The following is a 19,548-nucleotide window of genomic DNA, read 5'->3' as shown; positions in this document are numbered from 1 at the left end:
CTAATTAATTCAAAGGACCAAAAGAAAAAAAAAAAAAAGATCTGTCTTCACTGAATGTTATACTTGGCAAACATACTTTTGAAAACTAAAAGCATAATATTATCCAGTTATACAAACTCGAAATATTCTAATACTTCCAAATGTAGCATATAGGAAATAACAAAAAGCATAATCCAGGAGGCAAAAGAAGTTGTTGTATGGTCCTAGATAAAGAATACAGAGCTTTTCCCTGTAATCCTAGCTGATCACCATAAGTCCGATCTCGTAGTGAAACCCTGAACACTCTGCAGACCCTTCCCTAAAATACAAAAAAACAAACAAACAAAAAATAAAGAGCTCTTCAAACGATAGTTATGCAGGACTATGTAAAACATACTAGATGAAACCATTTAAAAGGTCATTGAAGATTTTTACAAAACAATCAATCTTCTGTTGGGTTATATACTTTTTTTTTTTTCGTGTGTGTGTGTGTGTGTGTGTGTGTGTGTAACAGACAAGAAAGAAATAATATAAAGTCAATGGAAAATGGAAATACACTTTTTGAAGTTTCTAATACTAGAAGAAAATACCATACCATGTCTTTAAAATAGATTATAAATCAAAGATACAGTATAAATCTTAAGACAAAAATTAAGATTAAGCAATATTCAGAAAATATTAACATTAAAAATTAAATATTCCAAAACAACTGAACTAAAAAGTTTCATGATAATAAAGAATTACTAAGAGTAAAATGTAAGATAAATACTGGAATAGCAAATATATGACCAGCACTTTTAACAGTATGGGCATAGGATATTGCAGAAAGTTCTAGTATGTTGTGGACATGGACGGTGTCCATGACACTTACTGGTGGCCTGGTGTCATTTGTGGGACTGAGTTACTGTTCTTTCCTTGATACCCAACCTATATGACTGATTTGTAAATTCTTCATTTTTATTTGGGATGATTTTTACAGTTATATTCATTTAAGTTTGTAAATAATTTACAGTGTATAAACTATTCTTAATCTCATGCTATGTATTCATCTTAGCAATATTACTCAAAAATTCACTGTCTATATCTTATATCTTTTACATTTCAATATTTGTCCACAGTTTTTGATATGCTATATAATTATTAATTTCCAATGAAGTTAAAAATTTTTTTTTTAAAAAAGGCATTAGGACAAGTGGTGTGGCACTGTAGCAGTTACCATGTCCTGCAGGGTCATCAAGTCATAGTACTGTAGTTAATCCTGTTGTGCTTTTCATTTTTATTTCTTTTTTTTATGTATTCTGTATAGGGTCTACAGGGTCTTGCTACACAGGTTGAACTCATAGTGATCCTCCTGCTTTCAGCCTCTCAAGCATGCACCACCAAGCCCAGTCTCAATTGCTGTCTCAGCACGCCATGGGGGCAGGGCCGGCAGGGCAAGCCAGCATCAAATCCTAATCCTTCTGTCTGCCTAAGCAGGTGCTGTAATTCATTTTTAGATCTTCCAAAGGGAACACTATAGTGAGTGAACACTTACATAACATTTCTGAGGAGTAGGGGACAGGTACCTAAGTATTTCTTTTCACTCTTCCTGCTTCTCTGCCCACTTCGCAGTCCAGTGCTGCCTCCCCCTATTGGTTACAGTGCACCTCATGTCATGATATCTTACAGTGTTTTCCCTAAGATGCTACTTAAAAGCACTGTACATAAGCTGAGTGGCTTAAATGACATACACTTCAGTCTGGAGACTGCAGTGTGAGACCTAGGCGGCAGGGACTCTAGTTGGGCTGGGGCAACTCTGGGCTTGCAGCCTGCTCCTGTGTACTCAGCCGACTCAGCCTGGTCACTTCCCTGAAGGACTCTATGGCTGTCCACCTGAGGCCCCACTTCTGGCCCTCGTGTAATTATTTCCACAAGACCTTGTTTCCTGAAGCCATCTCTTTGGAGATTGGGCTTCGCCTGTTAACTTGAGGATGACAGCAACATCCAATCCTGTAGCAGTTGTTAAGAATGACCAAGTGACTAAGACAAAGACCCTGCCTTTCAAAACGATCTCCTGGTGCAGTAGTTGAAAATTAAGGAGAGCTGAGCTACATAAATATACCCAAGGTTGGTTTTGTTTGATATTGTTTAAGTGGAAATTTCTTAATCTCTTCTGGGAATGGTGCTAGAAAGCCAGCAGTGATAGGAAGGCGTGCGTATGTGCATGTGTGCGTGCATGCGTGTGTGTGTGTGTGTGTGTGTGTGTGTAATGTTAGAGTGAGTGCAGCATACCTCTTCAGTTTTCTGAAACACAAACTGCATAGTTACTCTCTTTATATCCTTCTCCTCCCCCCACCTCCTTTCTCAGTCTCCTGGTCTCTTTCCTATTTCATAAAGATCTATCCCCCTGCTTCCCATTATCTTTTATTTTGTCTTTTAATTTATATATACAGTAGTTTGGGTTTCTCATGTAAAAGATATTTAAGCTTATTTGTCTGACTTATTTCAGTTAAGACTCTTATCTCAAGTCCATCCGCTTTTTTACAAATTGCTCAAACTTATCCTTCTTTATGGCAAAGCAGAGCTCCCCTGTGTAAAATAGCACATTTCCTTCACCTATTCACCTGCTCAGGGGCATAGAGACCGCTTCCCAGATTTAGCTGTTAGGCATTGTGCTGCTGTAAACGTGGGTGTGCGTGAATCGTTGTTGGAATGGAATGATAACTCAGGAAGACACCTAAAAAACCAGCAGCTGGGGTGAATGGAATTTCTGCTTTTAGTTTTTTGAGGAATCTTACATTGATTGTCAGTGTTTACAGTAGTTTGTGCTCCCACCGGCAGTGTAGAAGGGCACTTTTCCCACAGCCTTTCTAGCATTTATTAGTTTTTTATTTCTTGCTAATAATCATTTCTGGAGTAAGGTGGAATCTCAGTGTTGTTTTAATTTGCATTTCTGTATGGCCAGAGATGTTGAGCATTTTGTGGTGTATTTATTGGTCATCTGTATTTCTCAGAACTGTCTGTTCACTTAAGTTGCCCATTTTTGGATTAGGTCTTCTATTTGGGGGTCTCTGATTTTTTTTCAGTTCTTTGTATATGTAGGTAGTAGTTTTCTGGTCACAGGTGTAGCAGGTGAAAATGTTTTCCTGTCTTCTAGGTCACTAGTGGCAAACTAATAGCCTGTGACCTGCAGCAGGCTGTTTGTATCATAGAAAACCCTAAAAGGTTTGTCATCACTGCTCTGGTTGTCCCTTTACTCTGTCGGTAGTTTGCTTGCCATGCAGAAACTTCAATTTGATGTGATCTCCTTGATTGATTTTTGATGTTATGTCTTGCACAACTGCGCTTCTATTTAGAACAACCTTACCAAGGCCTATGTCTTAAGAATCTGGATTATCCTTGTGTTTCAGGACCTCTGGGTGCATCATTAGGTTACTAATTTGGGCTTGCTCTTTTTCTGATGGGGACAGTCACAGCTATAGGCTGGCTGGCTGGCTTTCTCTCTCTTTTTCTCTTTCTTTCTTTCTTTCTTTCTTTCTTTCTTTCTTTCTTTCTTTCTTTCTTATAATGTATTTGGTTGTTACAGGGTCTCACTATGCAACTTGGACTCATAGTGATCCTCCTGTTTTTCAACCTCCCAGTACTGGGATTATAGGCATGTGCCACTATGCCTAGACTCTGTGGCCTCCTCACCCTCTGGCCCAGCCCACTCTAGGGGCAGGGCTGGCATGTCATACAGTGAAGGGGATCTAAGTGTGGTACTTGCACTTGCCTAAGCTTGCCTAAGCAGAAACTTCATTCCGCTGAGCTATCTCGCTGGCCGCCCATGAACTTTCTTCTGAGCACTGCTTTCATCATGTCCCAGGGGTTCTGGGGTGTTATTCTGACTTTGTTATTTGATTCTAGGAGCTGGTTATTTCCTCTCTTGATTTCTTCTGTTAACTCATTGATTATTCAAGAGTATATTTTTTAATTTCAATGCATTTGCATGATTTCTATGTTTCTTTTGCTGTTGATTTCTAGTCTCTGATAGTATGCATGGGATAATTTCAATTTTGTACTTAAGTTTGTTTTGCAGGCTAGTATGTAGTCTATTTTGAAAAAGTTTCACATGCTACTGAGAATTTTACTGTGCTGTTGGAACGCTGTAGATATTTAGTAAGTCCTTATGTTTGAAGGTGTGGGTCAACTCTGTTAGACATTTAAATATTTATCTGGTTGATCTATTTATGATAGTGGGGTATTGAGCTCTCCTATCATTGTGCTGCTGTTTATGTGATAGCTTTTGTGTCCAGGGGTGTTTGTTTTATGTTGTGTCCTGTGCATATATACTTATAATCGTTATCTGTTCCTGTTGAATTGTTCCCTGAGCTATTATGTAGTGATGCTCTTTGCCTCTTTGAAACAGTTTTGGCTTGAAGTTCACTTTGTCTGGTAATAGGGTGCTACCTCTACTGCTTTGGCTGCCCCCGTTATGGAGTATTGTGGTCCATCCTATGATTTCTAATCTAGGAATTCCTTTTTGGATTTTTTTTTTTTAATTTATTTTGAGATAGGGTCTTGCTATTGAGTTCAGGCTGCCCTTGAATCACTGTGTGGCCCAGGCTGGCGTGGTATATCACATTCTGTTAGGTTTTGACTTTTGGTCCAGTTTGTTAGTCCATGTCTTGTGGTTAGGTAATTGAGATCCCTCACATTGATAGCTATTTCTGAAAGGTGTTGAGTAATTTCTGTCATTAGATTAGTTTCCTGTAGCTGATCTCCTCCACCCTTTTGCTTAACTGCTCACCCTGTTTGTTGCAGTTGGTCTGTTTGACTTTTGTTGGCCTTGTTGTCTCAAGGGTATTCTTGAAAAGCTTTCGGGATACTCATTTAGTGGGCACAGATATCTTTAGGTGCTGTATGTCCTGGGAAACCCTATTCCTTTACTGATTTTGAAAGTTTTGCAGGACAGTCCGGGTGGGAAGTTATTTTAGCATTTGGAACACTCCATCGTAAGCTCTCCTTGCCATTAAGGTTTATGTTGAGAAGTCTGCTGTAATTCTAATGGGTTTTCCACTATGAGTGATATGCTGATTTTTCTCCAGTACCTTGTAAGATTTTGTCCTTCTGTTGGACTTCTGGGACTTGAAGTGTGATATATCCAGAGAGGGGAAGTTTTCTGCTGTCCTTTCTTTTTTTTTTTTGCTCCGAATGCCCTCAGGGGTGGTTTGGCTGGCTCTAGTGTTGTGGGGATTGAACTACAGCAACCTGAGGCTGACAGCTTTGTGGAAGCAGCCACTTAAACAACTGAGCTAAGGCCAGGCCCCTCTGCTGTCCTTTCTTGTAAACAGCTCTGATTCCGGCACTCATTCCTCTCAGTGGCCACAACACTGCTCATACTTTCAGTAGAACTTTTAATCTATTTTTCTTCAGTACATTTTCATGAATTCTAATTATTTGCTAAACTGGTCATTCATGGTTTGTATCATTTTGTCATCTACTTAGCTATATCATCGTTGAGCTCACTGAGTTAGCTATTTTTGTCTTCTTTTTTATCATTTATATAATTTACCTGTTAACTTTTGATTTTCTCCCTGTAGGTTTCCCTGTGGTCAGCTGTGAGGGAGCTGTGAGGTTTCAGAGCATTTTATTGCTTTGTCTTTTCCTTTTTCTCTCCCGTTTTGCTGTGCTGAGGTCTGTGGGTCTTTACTGCCTGCACAGTGCTCCCCTCACTTAATGCCTGCTGTGCGCTGTGGGCACAGTTAACCATAGGCCATGGCCTGGGTCTCAAGCCCCAGCCCTCTCTTGATTCAGGAGAACAAAGTGGAGCTAACTGGCCGAGCACCCAGTTCTTTGAAAATGAGCTGCGATGTTGATTTTCCAAAGTTAGACTAGATTTTGGCATAAAAAAAACCCAATTAGTAGCAACAGTTATGCTCCCTAGCAAAATAGCAACAAAGTCAGCAACAATACTCAAGTAAAAAACAAACTGGATATTAATTTACTGTAAGAATCAATAAAAGGAATCACTGTCCTTAACCTAATAGAAGAGATTCATAATTATAATATAGACAAGTCTAAGTATTGATATACAGGGCTGGGAGATAGCTTGGCAGTATAATCGCCTGCCTGGCAAGTGCAAAGACTAGGTGCGATCCCTGGTACTGCATGCTGTGCCACATGCCATGCCAGCCACTGAAACCGGGCGTGGTAACACGTGCCTGTAATCCCAGCCTGGGGGAGGCTGGAACACTAGGATCACTATGAGTCTGAGCTGTGTAGTGAGACCCTGTACCAAATGAACAAATAAAAGATTTTTTTTAAAAAAATACACAGTAAATATCTACTAACTACAATAACCAAACCACCATTAAAGATTAGAATTCAGCAAAAAGAATTCAGAACTAACCAAATACCTAAATGTTAGTGAAGCTTAATAGTCATGCTAGTGTACTGATTGATACATTCTGTCAACCTGAGGAGTTTAGAAGTTTGATTAAGTGACACAGCAGGGAGCCAGGATTCTTACTTTGTAAACATCCTCATCCTGTGCAAGAGCAGGGCCTGGACATTGTGTGAGTTCTGCACCCAGCCCAGGGCAGCTTGTTTATAACATGAGGAGGGGAGAGAGGCTGGCTAGAAGCTGCAATTGCTGCCCTGCCCTTTGCTCCTGTTTTCTGCTGCCCCGAACTGCTGCTCTGTGCCGTGAGCCACTCTGCCCTGGAGCCAGCCGAGTAGGGACTGAAATCTTCACAAACTGAGCTAAATAAACCTTTCCTTCTTTAAATTTGGATGTCGGGTGTTTTGTCCCAGCAGTGAGTGAAAAGTAACCAAGACAGCTAGTAAAGATGGAAGGTGTAGAAAAGGGGAAAAGTATGTTTTGAAAAATAAAAGAAAATGTGAAGGAAGAGAAAACAGTGATATAAAAGATCATAGTATAGACTTAAAGGAAACAGAATTATATCAAAGTAATAGAGAACAATGAAGAAGAAAGAAACAGCAAAATAAAAAAGAATCTCGAAACAGGAAAAAAGAAAATTGAGTTCAGAAACACAGTTTTTGAATGAATGGTTTGTCTTGAAGGTCTGCAAAACTGGAATCCGCTAGGTATGTGGGACGCATGGTCAGTTGCTGCGAAGGCCTATTTTGTTTGCACACGCATAGTTCTGTGTATAAATGCACAGTACTCTGCTGTCTTCCCTGCTGGCCTGGTTGCTCAGTGGTGGCTGCCCCAGCTCTGTGCTCACTCCAGGCTCCAGGCTTTTGTGTGTACTCTTGTCCTCGGTACTTTTTACTCGTAGCTGGAACAAATACCTGACACTCAAAATGAAGGAAGGCAAGGTTTATTTAGCCCACAGTCTGGAGGTTTCAGTCCCTACTCAGCTGGCTCCCAGGCAAACGACAGCAGTTCATGTGGTGGAAAACAATGAAGAGCAGAAGAGGAGCAGCAGCCGCGGCATCCAGCGAGCCGCCTCTCTTCCTCCACCCGGAGCTCCTCCGAAGTGGCGGCTGCCAAGATCAAGCTCCCCCAAGACTGGGACTTCTCCATGGAAACAGGGCAGGGCTGCTCGGAGAAGCCTGCCTCACCTCCTTTAGATACACACTGGTTGTGCTGAGTCCCTCTGGGCCGGCCCATGGCCCTAGGTTGGAACCAGTCGCCCCCAGGTTGGGCCTGCGCGCCTACAGGGTGGTGCCCCCACGAGCTGCCAGAGTGGATTCAGCCACGTTGACAACCCTCAAGTTGCTGCCAGCCTGGCCTGGCTTTGCAGCCTGAGTGTGAGGTGCCCCTCCCCTGTGCACCCACCCAGGCTGCGGCACCTGTCCAAGCAAAGGCCTGTGCTTAATCACATGGGCAGATGGAGGAAGCAGACAGACCAGAGTGCTGTGCAGGAAGGAGGCAGTGGGTCAAGGGGGAGGGACCAAGCAGCCCATGCGATTTCATGCCGTCACTTTCAGGCTCGCCCCCCACACCCAAGACCACGCCTGGCCGGCAGGCCCCCCCACCATGGCGGGCCAGGCCCCCATTCCTCCCTGCAGTCTGCATCTGGCTCACAGCCTCTGCAGCTGGCTCGTGGCTATCTCCAGCCCCTAACGTGGAGTGTCCGTGCCTGTTCTGGAGCTCAGCCTTAAGCAGGTAGCCCATTTGCCAGGCTGCTCCGAGGACAGCGCTCGGGTATGATCCTGCGCTCCATGCTCTGCCTTCCAGGCTCTGAGTGCAGGAGCCAGCGTGCTCCCCCGTGTCTGGCTGCTCTTGGGTGGGTGCTGTCGCGCAGTGCGTCCTCTCCCCCAGCCGCCATCCTTTGCAGGCTACCTTGTGCTTGAAGAGATAGGCCTCCAGCCCTGTGAGCTGGGGGCACCTTCCAGCTGCTGCTTGCCCTGACTTGTGCTCCGTTTCTGCAGCTTCTCCCAGGTTTCTGTCAGCTAAGTCCCAAATTCCAAAGAGCCATTTCCTTTTTTCTTACTGAAGTTCGTTTTTCCACATGTAAGGAATCCGGGCTGTGGAAACAGACTGCATTTTGCTGCTGCTCTTTACAGCTTTTTCACCCTCCAGCACTTTTGATCTGGTGTTTTTTTGTTTTTGTTCTGTCATTCTGTTTCTGTGAAATTAAAATTTCTTCTTACATTTATAACTTCTGAACATTCTCTTCTTTCCCAATTATGTCCTTTTACTGAACTGTTATTCTTTTCTATTTTTGTACCATCTTCCCACAGTTTTTATCTGTTTCTAGCATTAGTCATATTTCTGGGGCTGGGGAGATAGCCGAGTGAAATAAGTGTTTGTCTGGCAAGTGCAAGGTCCTGAGTTCAATCCCTGGTGCCACCAAAAAAAAAAAAAAAAAAAAATGGAGGCTATGTCCTTCCATGTCTGTAAGTCCTTAGCTCCATACCATCAGTCATATTTCCTGCTTGTTTTTGTCTTTGAGTTCTATATCAGATGCTTTCATATGCTAGTGAAGAACTGAACACCTCCCCGGAAGTGCTGTATGCGTGAACTCATGGCTTGAGCACCAACGTTGGTCGTCAGAGGCTTAGCAAGGGGTCCCTGCAGCGGTGTTCTCGTGGTGTCGGCTTACCCCGGGACAGATCATGCTGTCTCCTCATTTCGTGCCCATTCTGTTTACATGTAGCTTCTGACCTTCTGAGAGCAAGTCTGTGATATTGCTGCTGTATTGCGTGTGTGTGCGCTTAGTGTCAGGACAGAAAGTTGTTCCACCCTTGTGTGTGAAGCCTTTCCAAAGGCAGCACTGTCTATAGAACACCTAGTCTCTGCCCTTGACGTGCTTCTGTCGCCAGAGTTTGTCTGGTTGTACCTTTTTCTTGCACAGCGGGGTGGCAGTAGTATTTTGGATCTTGGGGAAGGTGTAGGATTGAGTGTCTTATGGTTCTTTTTAAAGACTTTCTACCAGTCCCATTCTCTGTCTGTCTGTCTGTCTGTCTGTCTGTGTCTGTCTGTCTGTCTGTCTCTCTCTCTCTCTCTCTCTCTCTCTCTCTGTCACACACACACACACACACACACACACACACGAAGCACTGTTCCTTGCTTGCTAAAATTACTGGTTTGTTTCGTAAGTATGGAGTTAGGATTTTTTTAAGCCAGGTTGTAGAAATTGTACTGTTATTTATATTTGTGTCTTCTCTATGTTTTCTATATCTCATACAAATAGTTTGACACGTAAAGGGAATTTGTTATAAACGACTCTTGTAGGATTTTAAGTTGCAAACAATATAAAGGCTCAACAAAGAGAACTACAATGAAATTTGGTTGATATAATACTTTACAGCAAAAAAAAATACTTTACAGCCACTAAAAATCTTATGATTAAATATAGAACTTGTCACATATCATTGGTTAAAATATAAGCTATAATATATGCAATATCCATAATTAGTAAAACTCAGATTATAAAATGTTTTAATTGGCATCTATGCTGTTCTATAAAATGAAGACAAGGGCCATTAAAGAAAGTTTTCCACAGCTACATATGGAAAAAATAGATTTTGCAAGCTAGGTATGAATTGTTTACATTTACATTTTTATACTTTCCTTCTGTCAGGAACAAAATTATATACACATTAATTACATGTACAGGGCTAGGGAGATAACTCGGCATGTAGTGTCTGCCTGGCAAGCGTGAGGATCCGGGCTTGATCCCCACTGCCACATGCCATGCTGGCCCCATGCTAGGCTGGCCACCAAAACTGGACAAGGTGGCACATGCCTGTAATCCCAGTCCTGGGGAGGCCGGAACAGAAGGATCGCTACAAGTCTGAGTTGTGTAGCATGACCCTGTACCAAATACATACATACATACATACATACATACATACATGATTAAGAAAACTTTTAAACACTACATATACAAATTTATAGAAATTACAAATAGGAACTTTGAATTTGGCAAAAACAAAATAATGAGAAAAGAACCAGAAAAAAAGACCAAAAACGCCTGATCAGAAATACTAGAAGATTAAAAAAAAATTGAGATTAAGTTTGAGATCCTCAGAAGTCGGGCGTGGTGGTGTACACCTGTAATCCCAGCATTCAGGAGGCTGAGGCAGGAGGAGCCCTTTGAGTTCGAGACCAGCCTGGGCTACCAAGTGACCTCAAGGCCAGCCTGAACTGCATAGAGAGACCCTGTGTGAAAAAGACAAAATAATCTGAACATTAGTGCTCTTTCTAGTCTGTCATGATCTGAAAAATAGCATAGCTGCCCCCTACAAGGTTATTAATTATATATGGGTGATTTCACATGCTTATGGAAACTATAGTCATGTATTATGTAGATTTTTAATTAATTGTAGGATGATTTTTATAATTATCTTCATTGGTTTTGACCTCATCAAAGAGACATTCCTTGACTACTTTTATAAAAATAGAGCTTATCTTTTTGCCTTTGCCAAATTTTTGCATTTATTGTCATATAACTGTTTGCTGACTCCCCCCCAGCTCCAAATACAATGAAAGCTTATCATAAGGCAGTGCAATCTGTGGTTAAAGCACACACATTTAGAGCTGCACATGGTGCCGCACACCTGTAATCCCAGCACTGGGAAACTAAGGCAGGAGAATCACCCCGATTCAAGGCCAGCCAGTGGTACACAGTGAGTTCAAGCCAGCCTGTACTGCATATTGAGACCCTGCTTCTAAGAAAAGGAACGCACATGTAGGAACCGTGCGCCTGTAATCCCAGCACTCAGCCCAGGCTCAGATGCGTAGCTCATATGTAATAAGATAAATGAAAGAAAATTTTTATAGTCTTACATCATTTAGATGTGTTACTATGTTAATAATAGTATGCTCTTTTATTTAGGGTTTTTGTGCATGTGTGGTGAGGGGCTGAATGCTCAGTCGGCACGTACCCTGTCACAGAGCTATGTCTACAGCCCTTTCTCAGCTTTATTTTGACATAGGATCTAAGTTGCCCAGGCTGTCTTCACACTTGAAATACTCCTGTGTCAGCCTCTCGAGGAGCTAGTCCTGTAGGCATGTGCCACCATCTCCAGGTAGCATTTCATTCATTTCTGTATGCATTAATTTAACAACATTATCTTTCAATTTGCACGTTTTAAACAGTGGGCGATAATGTATATAAGTATTAGAATAGATTTATTCCATCCCTATTGAAAAATTAATTTTCAGTATGGGTAACCATTGTCATAACTATTGCTACACATTCCTCCATTTGAAAAACATGTGAATCTGAGGGTTAAGTTTCTGGTACAGGGTCTGCAGGGTCTTCAGGGTCTCACTATGTAGCTCAGACTCACAGTGATTCTTCTGTTTTCAGCCTCCCAAGTGCTGGGATTACAGGCCCAGTCTCAATCACCATCTCAGCGTGCCCCGTAGGCAGGGCAGCATGGCATGCCAGGGAATGAACCCAGGCCACTGTGCTCTGCCTAAGCAGGTGCTTTAGTCCCCTAAGCTATCTGGCTGGCCCCAGAATCTAAGTATTTTATGCTAACTGTTCCGTAACACTGGTAATATAAAATGTGTGGCTCAGAGAAACAGATTTGATTAACTTCCTATGGTCCAACATTTACTGGGTGTTCAGTGCCTAGCAATTGCATTTTGAAGTTACTTCTTTCTGATGACAACATGCTGAGGTAAGTACTGCTTTTCAGAGAGGAATCGAGCTGGATCTGGAGGGTGGACCAGGTCACCCATGCAGCTGCTCATGGGAAGTCGGTCTGCGGAGCCAGGCGCTCAGACTCCCAACTTGGTGCTATATTGCACTGTGTACCTTCACAGATACTTCCGTTAGAAAGAGAAATTACTGGATAGTCTAAGTTCATGTGCTTTGGTAGGAACGAAGGATTCAGAGTTTAAGTGAGATGACTAGATCCTAACACTGGTGTGAATGGCAGCACGAGCCCATCGAGTGCGGTAGTGCACACTGGTAATCCCAGCACTCAGGAGGACCTCAAGGTTGAGGCCATTCAGACTACACAGCCAGGCTTTGTCTCAGAAAGACAAAATAAAACTCTGTGAATCACTTTGAAGTCTTTCAGGCAGTGACCCAAATATATAATTTATTTTTCAACCGATTAGTTCACAGTTTGAGTCTCAACATAAAATTGATCTTCAAAAGTAAAAGTGACAATTTACGAGATTGTGTTTACTAAAGCCCTGTATCATCTTCATAATTCTGACTAATGAATCATGAATTTTCATATGCTTTTCTTCTTCAAAAAACTTACTTTTCAAAAATATTCTAGCTGTGCTGGGGCACGCTGAGATAGCGATTGAGACTGGGTGTGGTGGTTCACGCCTGTAATCCCAGCTCTTGGGAGGCAGGACACAGGTGGATCACTAGGAGTCCAATCTACGAGTCCTGTCTCTGTAGTGAGACCATGTAGACCCTGTACTAAAAATAATAAATAAATAAATTTATAGGAGCTGTTTATAAAAACAGTGCACTTATTGCTTTTTGTAGTCCCTTAGGTCACCTTCTAAAATTAGTAAGGTTCCAGGTGCTTGGCAGCCACACTTTACAGTGCAGTTATAGTCAAGTCCAAGAGCCACACCACACACAACCAGTCCTGAAAATGGCATGGAAATGGCATCAAGAAACCTCGGTCACAAAGATCCGAATCTCTGAAGGGGGTACATCCCAAGTTCTTAGGAACATGCATTTTGCCAAGAAGCACAAGAAGGGCTTCAAGAAGATGCAAGTGAACAATGCCAAGGCCCTGAGTGCACACGCCGAGGCTATCAAGGCCCCCGTCAAGCCCAAGGAGGTCAAGCGAAGATCATCCCAAAGGGAGTAAACTGCACACTCGCTCGACTTGCCTACATTGCCCACCCCAAGCGTACCTGTGCCCACATTGCCAAGGGTCGCTGGCCTCACCAGCCAAGGCCAGGCTCCAGCTTCTGCTCCAGCCAAGGCCAGGCTCCAGCTTCTGCTCCAGCCAAGGCCAGGCTCTAGCTTCTGCTCCAGCCAAGGCCAGGCTCTAGCTTCTGCTCCAGCCAAGGCCAGGCTCCAGCTTCTGCTCCAGCCAAGGCCCAGGCTCCAGCTTCTGCTCCAGCCAAGGCCCAGGCTTCAGACAAGGCCCAGGCTCCCAGAGGTGCCCATGCCCCCATGAAAGCTCCACAGTAAAAGCCTGTTATCTTCTGATGTAAAAACAGAAGGAGTGGGCTGGTGAGATGGCTCAGTAGAATAAGTGCTTCCCTGGCAAGCGCAAGGGCCTGAGTTCGATCTCCGGTTGCACTAAAAAAACAAAACAGAAGGACTGGTGTGACCCCTGGGGTACCATGTGTGGGGGGCTGGTGTCCTCCTGTGCTTTTTGTACAAATCAACCTGGGGCAGGATGTGTTTAAAAATAATAATAAAAAAATAAAATTAGTAAATTGGAATCCATTATCTCCTCATTTAATCTTTTTAAAAATTATTCATTTATTTATTTGATACAGGGTCTTAGCATACAGCTCGGACTCCTCCTGTCTCAGCCTCCCCAGCAATGGGATCATAGGCATGTGCCACCACACCTGGTTTTGATGGCCACCACGGCATGTGGTACTGGGGATTGAACCCAGGTCCTTGCGCTTGCCAGGCAGGCACTTAGACTGCTGAGCTAGCTCCCTAACCCTGTCTCTTCATTTAATCAGAAACTTTAAATTCTGTTTTTAAATTTGTAGGTACAAAACTAATATTTGATAATGGGTAAAATAAATGTCTTTATTTTTAGTTGTTACTTTATTATTTCGGTGAATGAGTTTATTGAATTCTAGAATTACAAACCATTAAATAGATGGCTCACATGCTTTATTTTTACCTTGTAGGAAATGTAACAGTAATTATATGTAGCATGTAAGTGATAATTCCAGATTTGCTTTAAAATACATTTTTTGAAAAATGTGCTTAGCCTCTTATTGGAATAGCAGTTGATCTTTGTGGCATAGAAACTGATATTTTCAAATTTTAGTTTGTTACTAAAGCACTAAATTTCTCATTTGACATTATATCCTTTCCCTGTTTTAGAAATGGCTACATTGTTGTTATTTCATGCTTAAATAAAGTCTAAGGCATCAATTTTTAATAACATTGGCCAGTTGTAGTTTTGTTAATATGATTTGAAGAGTTGTGCTGTGTGTGCCACAGATGTTCAGTAGTGTTTTGTCCTGTTTTCTTAGGAGCTCCCTGCGCCGTTACTTGACGGTAGCTATAAAAAAGAACTTGATCAAGATGGATGCAGTCATCCAGCAGCAGACGCTAAAGTGCAGATGAAAATAGCGTGGCGGTACCAGTTGTTGCCCAGGAAGGAGGCAAGTCACCCTGCAAGCTATTCAGAAATTTTGCGAGGGCGCTGATTTTTGTCTCATGCACACGACTGTCTACCTGTTACTCTTTGCAATACAAATGGTATTTGTGTACTTAAATAGGCATTTCATTTAGAATGTTTTATTGAGAAGGCATATGTCTTAGAAATAAAATGATTTTTTTTTATCAAAATGGATTTTTTCATTTCTTGCCCTGTTTTGTATATAGAATTCTTTATGCTAGTTGCTGGCTACAGTAAGTAAATGGATAAGCCATTTATGTTCAGTGTGGTTACCTGCAAGTGTTCCATGTCAGCGGTGGTTCTGAATGGCTCTTTTTATTCCTACATGGAGTCAACCACTTCCAAACCCAGTTATTTCCAGTCAAGACCAGGCTGAGGGGCCAGGGAGATGGCTCAATGGAAAAAGCGCTTCCCTGGCAAGCGCAAGGGCCTGAGTTCAATCCCCGGTTCTGCTTGAGTTCGGTTAAGCCTGTCCCCTACAGTGGGGGGGCTTCATGAGAGCCTGTGTGCCGCTTCCTTTCCACAGTACTTACTGTGGAGCCTCCCCTAGGCATTGCAGGTGCTGGGCGAGCTCTGGCACTGGGCTGCATCCCCTGCCCTTTTTCAGTTTTCTCTAAGTCTGAGATGCAGCCATACTACACTCCCCAGGCAGGCAAGCTTTCAATTCCACGGCACTCAGAGCTTAGCTTTTTCTCTTCAGCTTTTGTCTCGGGGCCAGCCCTTCAGTTGGTCCTCAGTTCTTTAGCCTTTGCTCTCTCTGCTTGCTATGAAGTCTGCCTACTATGTGGGGAAAGGTTCTTTGTTAATTTAGAACTGCATTGTTTCTTTATAATCTACTGTTTTGGATTGTAAATTATATCATTCCATTCTGCTGTTGAGAATACAGTGCCCCTGTTGGTACTTTGATTATTTATGGAGTCAGCTTTCCTAAGGTTGAATATTAGCAAATAACTCTCAGTGTTCAATTTTCAAAGTTTAAAGCTTGTATGTTTTGAAAATTGTATGCTTTTTGCACTGACCTCCAAATCCCACATTCTCCCATCTTTCCATGTGTTTGCTGATCTGTCGCTGCAGCAGGAGTGGCTTTCCACTCTCTCCTGTAGTTTCATGCTGTGATTTGTTTTCCTTCAGTCCACTGGAGGCCATGAAAGGCAGCAGGTCACATGATTTCTTACTTGTCATCTCGCTCCTACTAGACTGAGCTCAGGAAGAGAAAGAGTTTGGCTATGTTGTGTCACTGGCATACAGTGGGTGCCCATGGTCACTTGGCTCTATGAATGAGAGGATTGGATAGTCTGCAAGTTGAGGGTTAAACTGAGTTAGGTTGCATTAATAAGTAACACAGAAGAGCAGCTTGCTTGACCTTATAGTTAATAGTCAAACAAGTTTATTTTATTAGCAAGTGAGTGCTACAAAGAACAGAGTCTTGTGTCTTTGTTGCTGTTCTCTGAAATGTATCCAGCATGTATATTTGCCTTTCGTGGTTATTTTATTTTATTGTTTGCCATGCCAAGGGTCAGACCCAGGGCATGTGCTAGGCAGGTGATCTACTACTGAGCTACACCCTCGGCCCCATGCTGACACTATGTAGAGTGATTTACCAAGACCGACAGCCCTCAGTCACCACTCCGTGTCGTGTACTGTGAGATTTCTGCTCTCTCTGCGATGTCCAGTTTAGTTTGTGGTGCTGGGGATCAGACCCGGGGCCTCAGGTCTGCTAGGCAAACGCTCAGCCACTGAGCAGTGCCAGTGGCCACTACTTCCAGTTTATGACAAAGCCAAACAAAAGAAAATGTGGGATCTTCTGCTCTTTTACTTGATACGAAATGCAGTTAAGATGACTTTAGTTTAAGATTAATCAAGTAGTCCAAGCCCAGATTGCTTTGGTGTAAGTTACCACCAGCCCTTGAGAGTGAAGTGGGATTGCACTGAGGGGATGTAAAGCAGGGAGCATGTGCACATGTACATCAGTAGTATAGTTCTGGAAATCAGTGGCTCACCCGCGGCAAGGAGTCTGCTGTCCTGGAAGCTCCCTGCCCTCCCCGTAGGATTCTGACTCTGCACAGTGGCCCTGCCCACTTCTCTGCCAGCACGTCAACAGCCCTTCTGCCCTCCTCACCCCACAAGCTGGCCATCTACACTGTATTCTGACATTTAGCTTACTCAGTATTTTTTTAAAAAATTTTTTTTATTTTATTTATGTGTGTGTGTGTGTGTGTGTGTGTGTGTGTGTGTGTGGCCAGCTCAGCCCACCAGGGGGCGGGGCTGGCTGGCATGTGGTGCTGGGGGATTGAACCGCGGTCCCTGTGCTTTACTAAGCTTGTTCTAAGTAGGCGCTTTAGACCACTGAGCCATCTCACCAGCTTACTCAGTATTGTAGAACTCATCTCCTGTGGCCTACTGTGGCTCCAGGTTTCATGGCAGTGTTGGGCCTTCGTATGCTGAATTCCCATTGCACCTTGGCCTTCCATCTTAGGGTTTAGCCCACAGTCTTGTGGCAGATGTCTGCATGTGTAGATGACCAACAAGTGTTATTTTTCCATAAGACAATTAATTACGAAGGACACTGATAGATCTTCTGATCCTCTAGCGAATCATGGCACGATCATAATAATTAATAGCACTTTACACTGCCTTACAATTACACAGTGTCCATTGCCAGGATTGCACTGGACTCTCACAACAGCCTAATGCAGTCATTACTGGCTCCAGTTGGGCTGACTGAGCTGAGACCCAAAAAAGTCTTGTGGCTATTTGGCTTCTTGCTTCCTTTGTGCCGTTCTGAGCAGCAAGAGGTGAGAACGCGGTAAGAAGATGTTTTCTCTGCACTGTGTACTTGCGGCGTAGCTCCTCCCTGAAAGTTTTGCTTCTGCTAACGCCCTGTGGCAGGGACCGGTATGTTCTATTGCTGTTTCCTTTCTGTACCTCGCGGAGTTCATTTTCTTTCAGCACAGTAAATTTTTACTATTACATTGTCCTCCTCGATGGGAGCCAACGTTAAGGGTAATTTATGCATACGAAATAGATGGAAAACTAAAGTAACGTTTTCTTAGTAGACTTAAGTAAATTGGTTATTGATGACAGTTTGATTTTTTAATGCATTTATTTTTATGAAGTGAATTATAGTATTTTATGGATAATTATTATTGTTTGTAGTATTTGGATATCTTTTTTAAAGGACATGTTTGAGTGTTTGTTTTACAGTTCTGGGCCTCAAAAGATTTCTGTGTTCCCATATCTGGTTATATGATAGCTTGATACTATCTGTGTTGGATAGATGAAAACTTCCAAACTTGTTTTTCCTATAAGAATATATCTGTTTTCTTTTGTAATTGAAAAATTAAAGTCTTCAATCATTAACAAAATGTTGTCTACCTTGTGAATACTTTTAAGCTGTCGTGCTAAATCCTAATTTCTGAATAATTTGATAACAATTGTAATGAGAAAAGCCCCTAATTTCATTTTTACATTTTAATGAATTATTTGTGTTATATTTATGTAAACTGTCACAGCATGAAATCAATTTTCTGCCTTGATTCATCCCAAATCTGAGATTTCTATCACATTAATATTGTAATTGGAAACATTAATGGAGACGGCAATTTACAAAGCATGCTTCTCTTTTTGGCAGTTTAGCATTTTCTCAGAGTGCACAGGGCTTCGAGAACCTTCCGCCCACTAATAAATTTATTAACTCAAACTTAAAAGAAGTAGAAAGTCTCTCTTTCTTTCCTGCTCCCCATGGCCAGTCTGCTAAAATAGATTATTCATGCTTGTTTGATTCAGGTAGGCTTTTGCAAGCTTCCCTGCCAGGCCTGGGAATGGGCCACATTGGGGCTCTTTGAGAGGGTTCTGACATAGCCCAGGCCTTTATTGATGGTGTTTCATTAGGGCCAAATCCAGTCTCCACCCAGTTTGTAGGCACTCTGCTTAGCTTTTTGAATCAGGAAAGGTTATCACCCACCATAATCCGTGCTGCTGCGTGGATTAAGGACACCAGTATGCCCCAGGGTTCTCACAGAGGATCCTGGAAACTTCTGGTTTCTTCTTTTTTTGCTGTCTTTACTAAATTCTGTTGGGCCTCAGGGGGATTTGCATCTGAAATGGGCAACCTGGTGTTTTTCTCAATGAAGACATCAGATCAAAGTTCAGTTAGTCAAGGCCTTTCTAAAACGTTGAGGGGCTTGGGCTCACACAATAAAAAGATGAGCTCTGGCGGAGATTGCAGTGAAAACATTCTGAACTATAATCCGGATAAGGAATAGATTATAGGCCAGAGAACAGGCCTTGTTTAGGACTAAGGCTAAAACCTTGTTTTAGACTAATAACTACATTTAAAAACTTTGCACCCTATTTATATCAAGTGTATTTTAATGTCATGTAATTTATTTGTCAGTACTTTCATAGTAAGTGGGTAAATCAAGTTTTGGGAACCATAACTCTGTGCCTAATATTGCATTGGAAGGATCAAATTGAAGCCAACTGGTAGGTTTCTTTCATTGATGAAAATAAGTAGTATCTTAGGGAGAGAGGAACAGTTATTTTATTAGGAAATGTCAAACCCACAGACTAAGTCTGAGACAGTGCCTCTGTTAGAAATGTTTTATACCATTTTACTATATAATTTGGTGGGTATAGCTATTTAATTTACAAATAGAAATTTTTTGCAGTGTTAAATGGAGATATCAGGCAAATTTGTGTTTTTAATCCAAATTTAAAACTGTCATTTAGTAAGATACGATGTAGGATGAGAACCCACCATATATAGCTCTTTTGTTTCTGGAGAGATTATCTAGTGGTGAATGTTTTGAAATTTGCCTGGGTTTT

At 42.3% G+C, this 19,548-nt stretch overlaps 1 protein-coding gene across 3 annotated transcripts in view; it reads left to right on the top strand.

Moving 5' to 3' along the window:
- The window catches only part of Elp4 (elongator acetyltransferase complex subunit 4), a 202,819-nt gene that overhangs the window by 33,482 nt on the left and 149,789 nt on the right, over positions 1-19,548 (top strand). For all 3 annotated transcript variants that reach the window (XM_004637973.2, XM_023722851.1, XM_023722852.1), the window contains exon 4: positions 14,573-14,704. In XM_004637973.2, coding sequence (XP_004638030.1) covers positions 14,573-14,704 — 132 coding nt within the window. The remainder of the gene's footprint in view (positions 1-14,572; positions 14,705-19,548) is intronic.

Source organism: Octodon degus, unplaced genomic scaffold (assembly GCF_000260255.1).
Source record: "Octodon degus isolate 3935 unplaced genomic scaffold, OctDeg1.0 scaffold00093, whole genome shotgun sequence".
In the NCBI taxonomy this organism is placed as follows: Eukaryota; Metazoa; Chordata; class Mammalia; order Rodentia; family Octodontidae; genus Octodon; species Octodon degus.
Note: the sequence above shows the minus strand (reverse complement) of the source record. Positions and strands in the feature narration are given on the sequence as shown.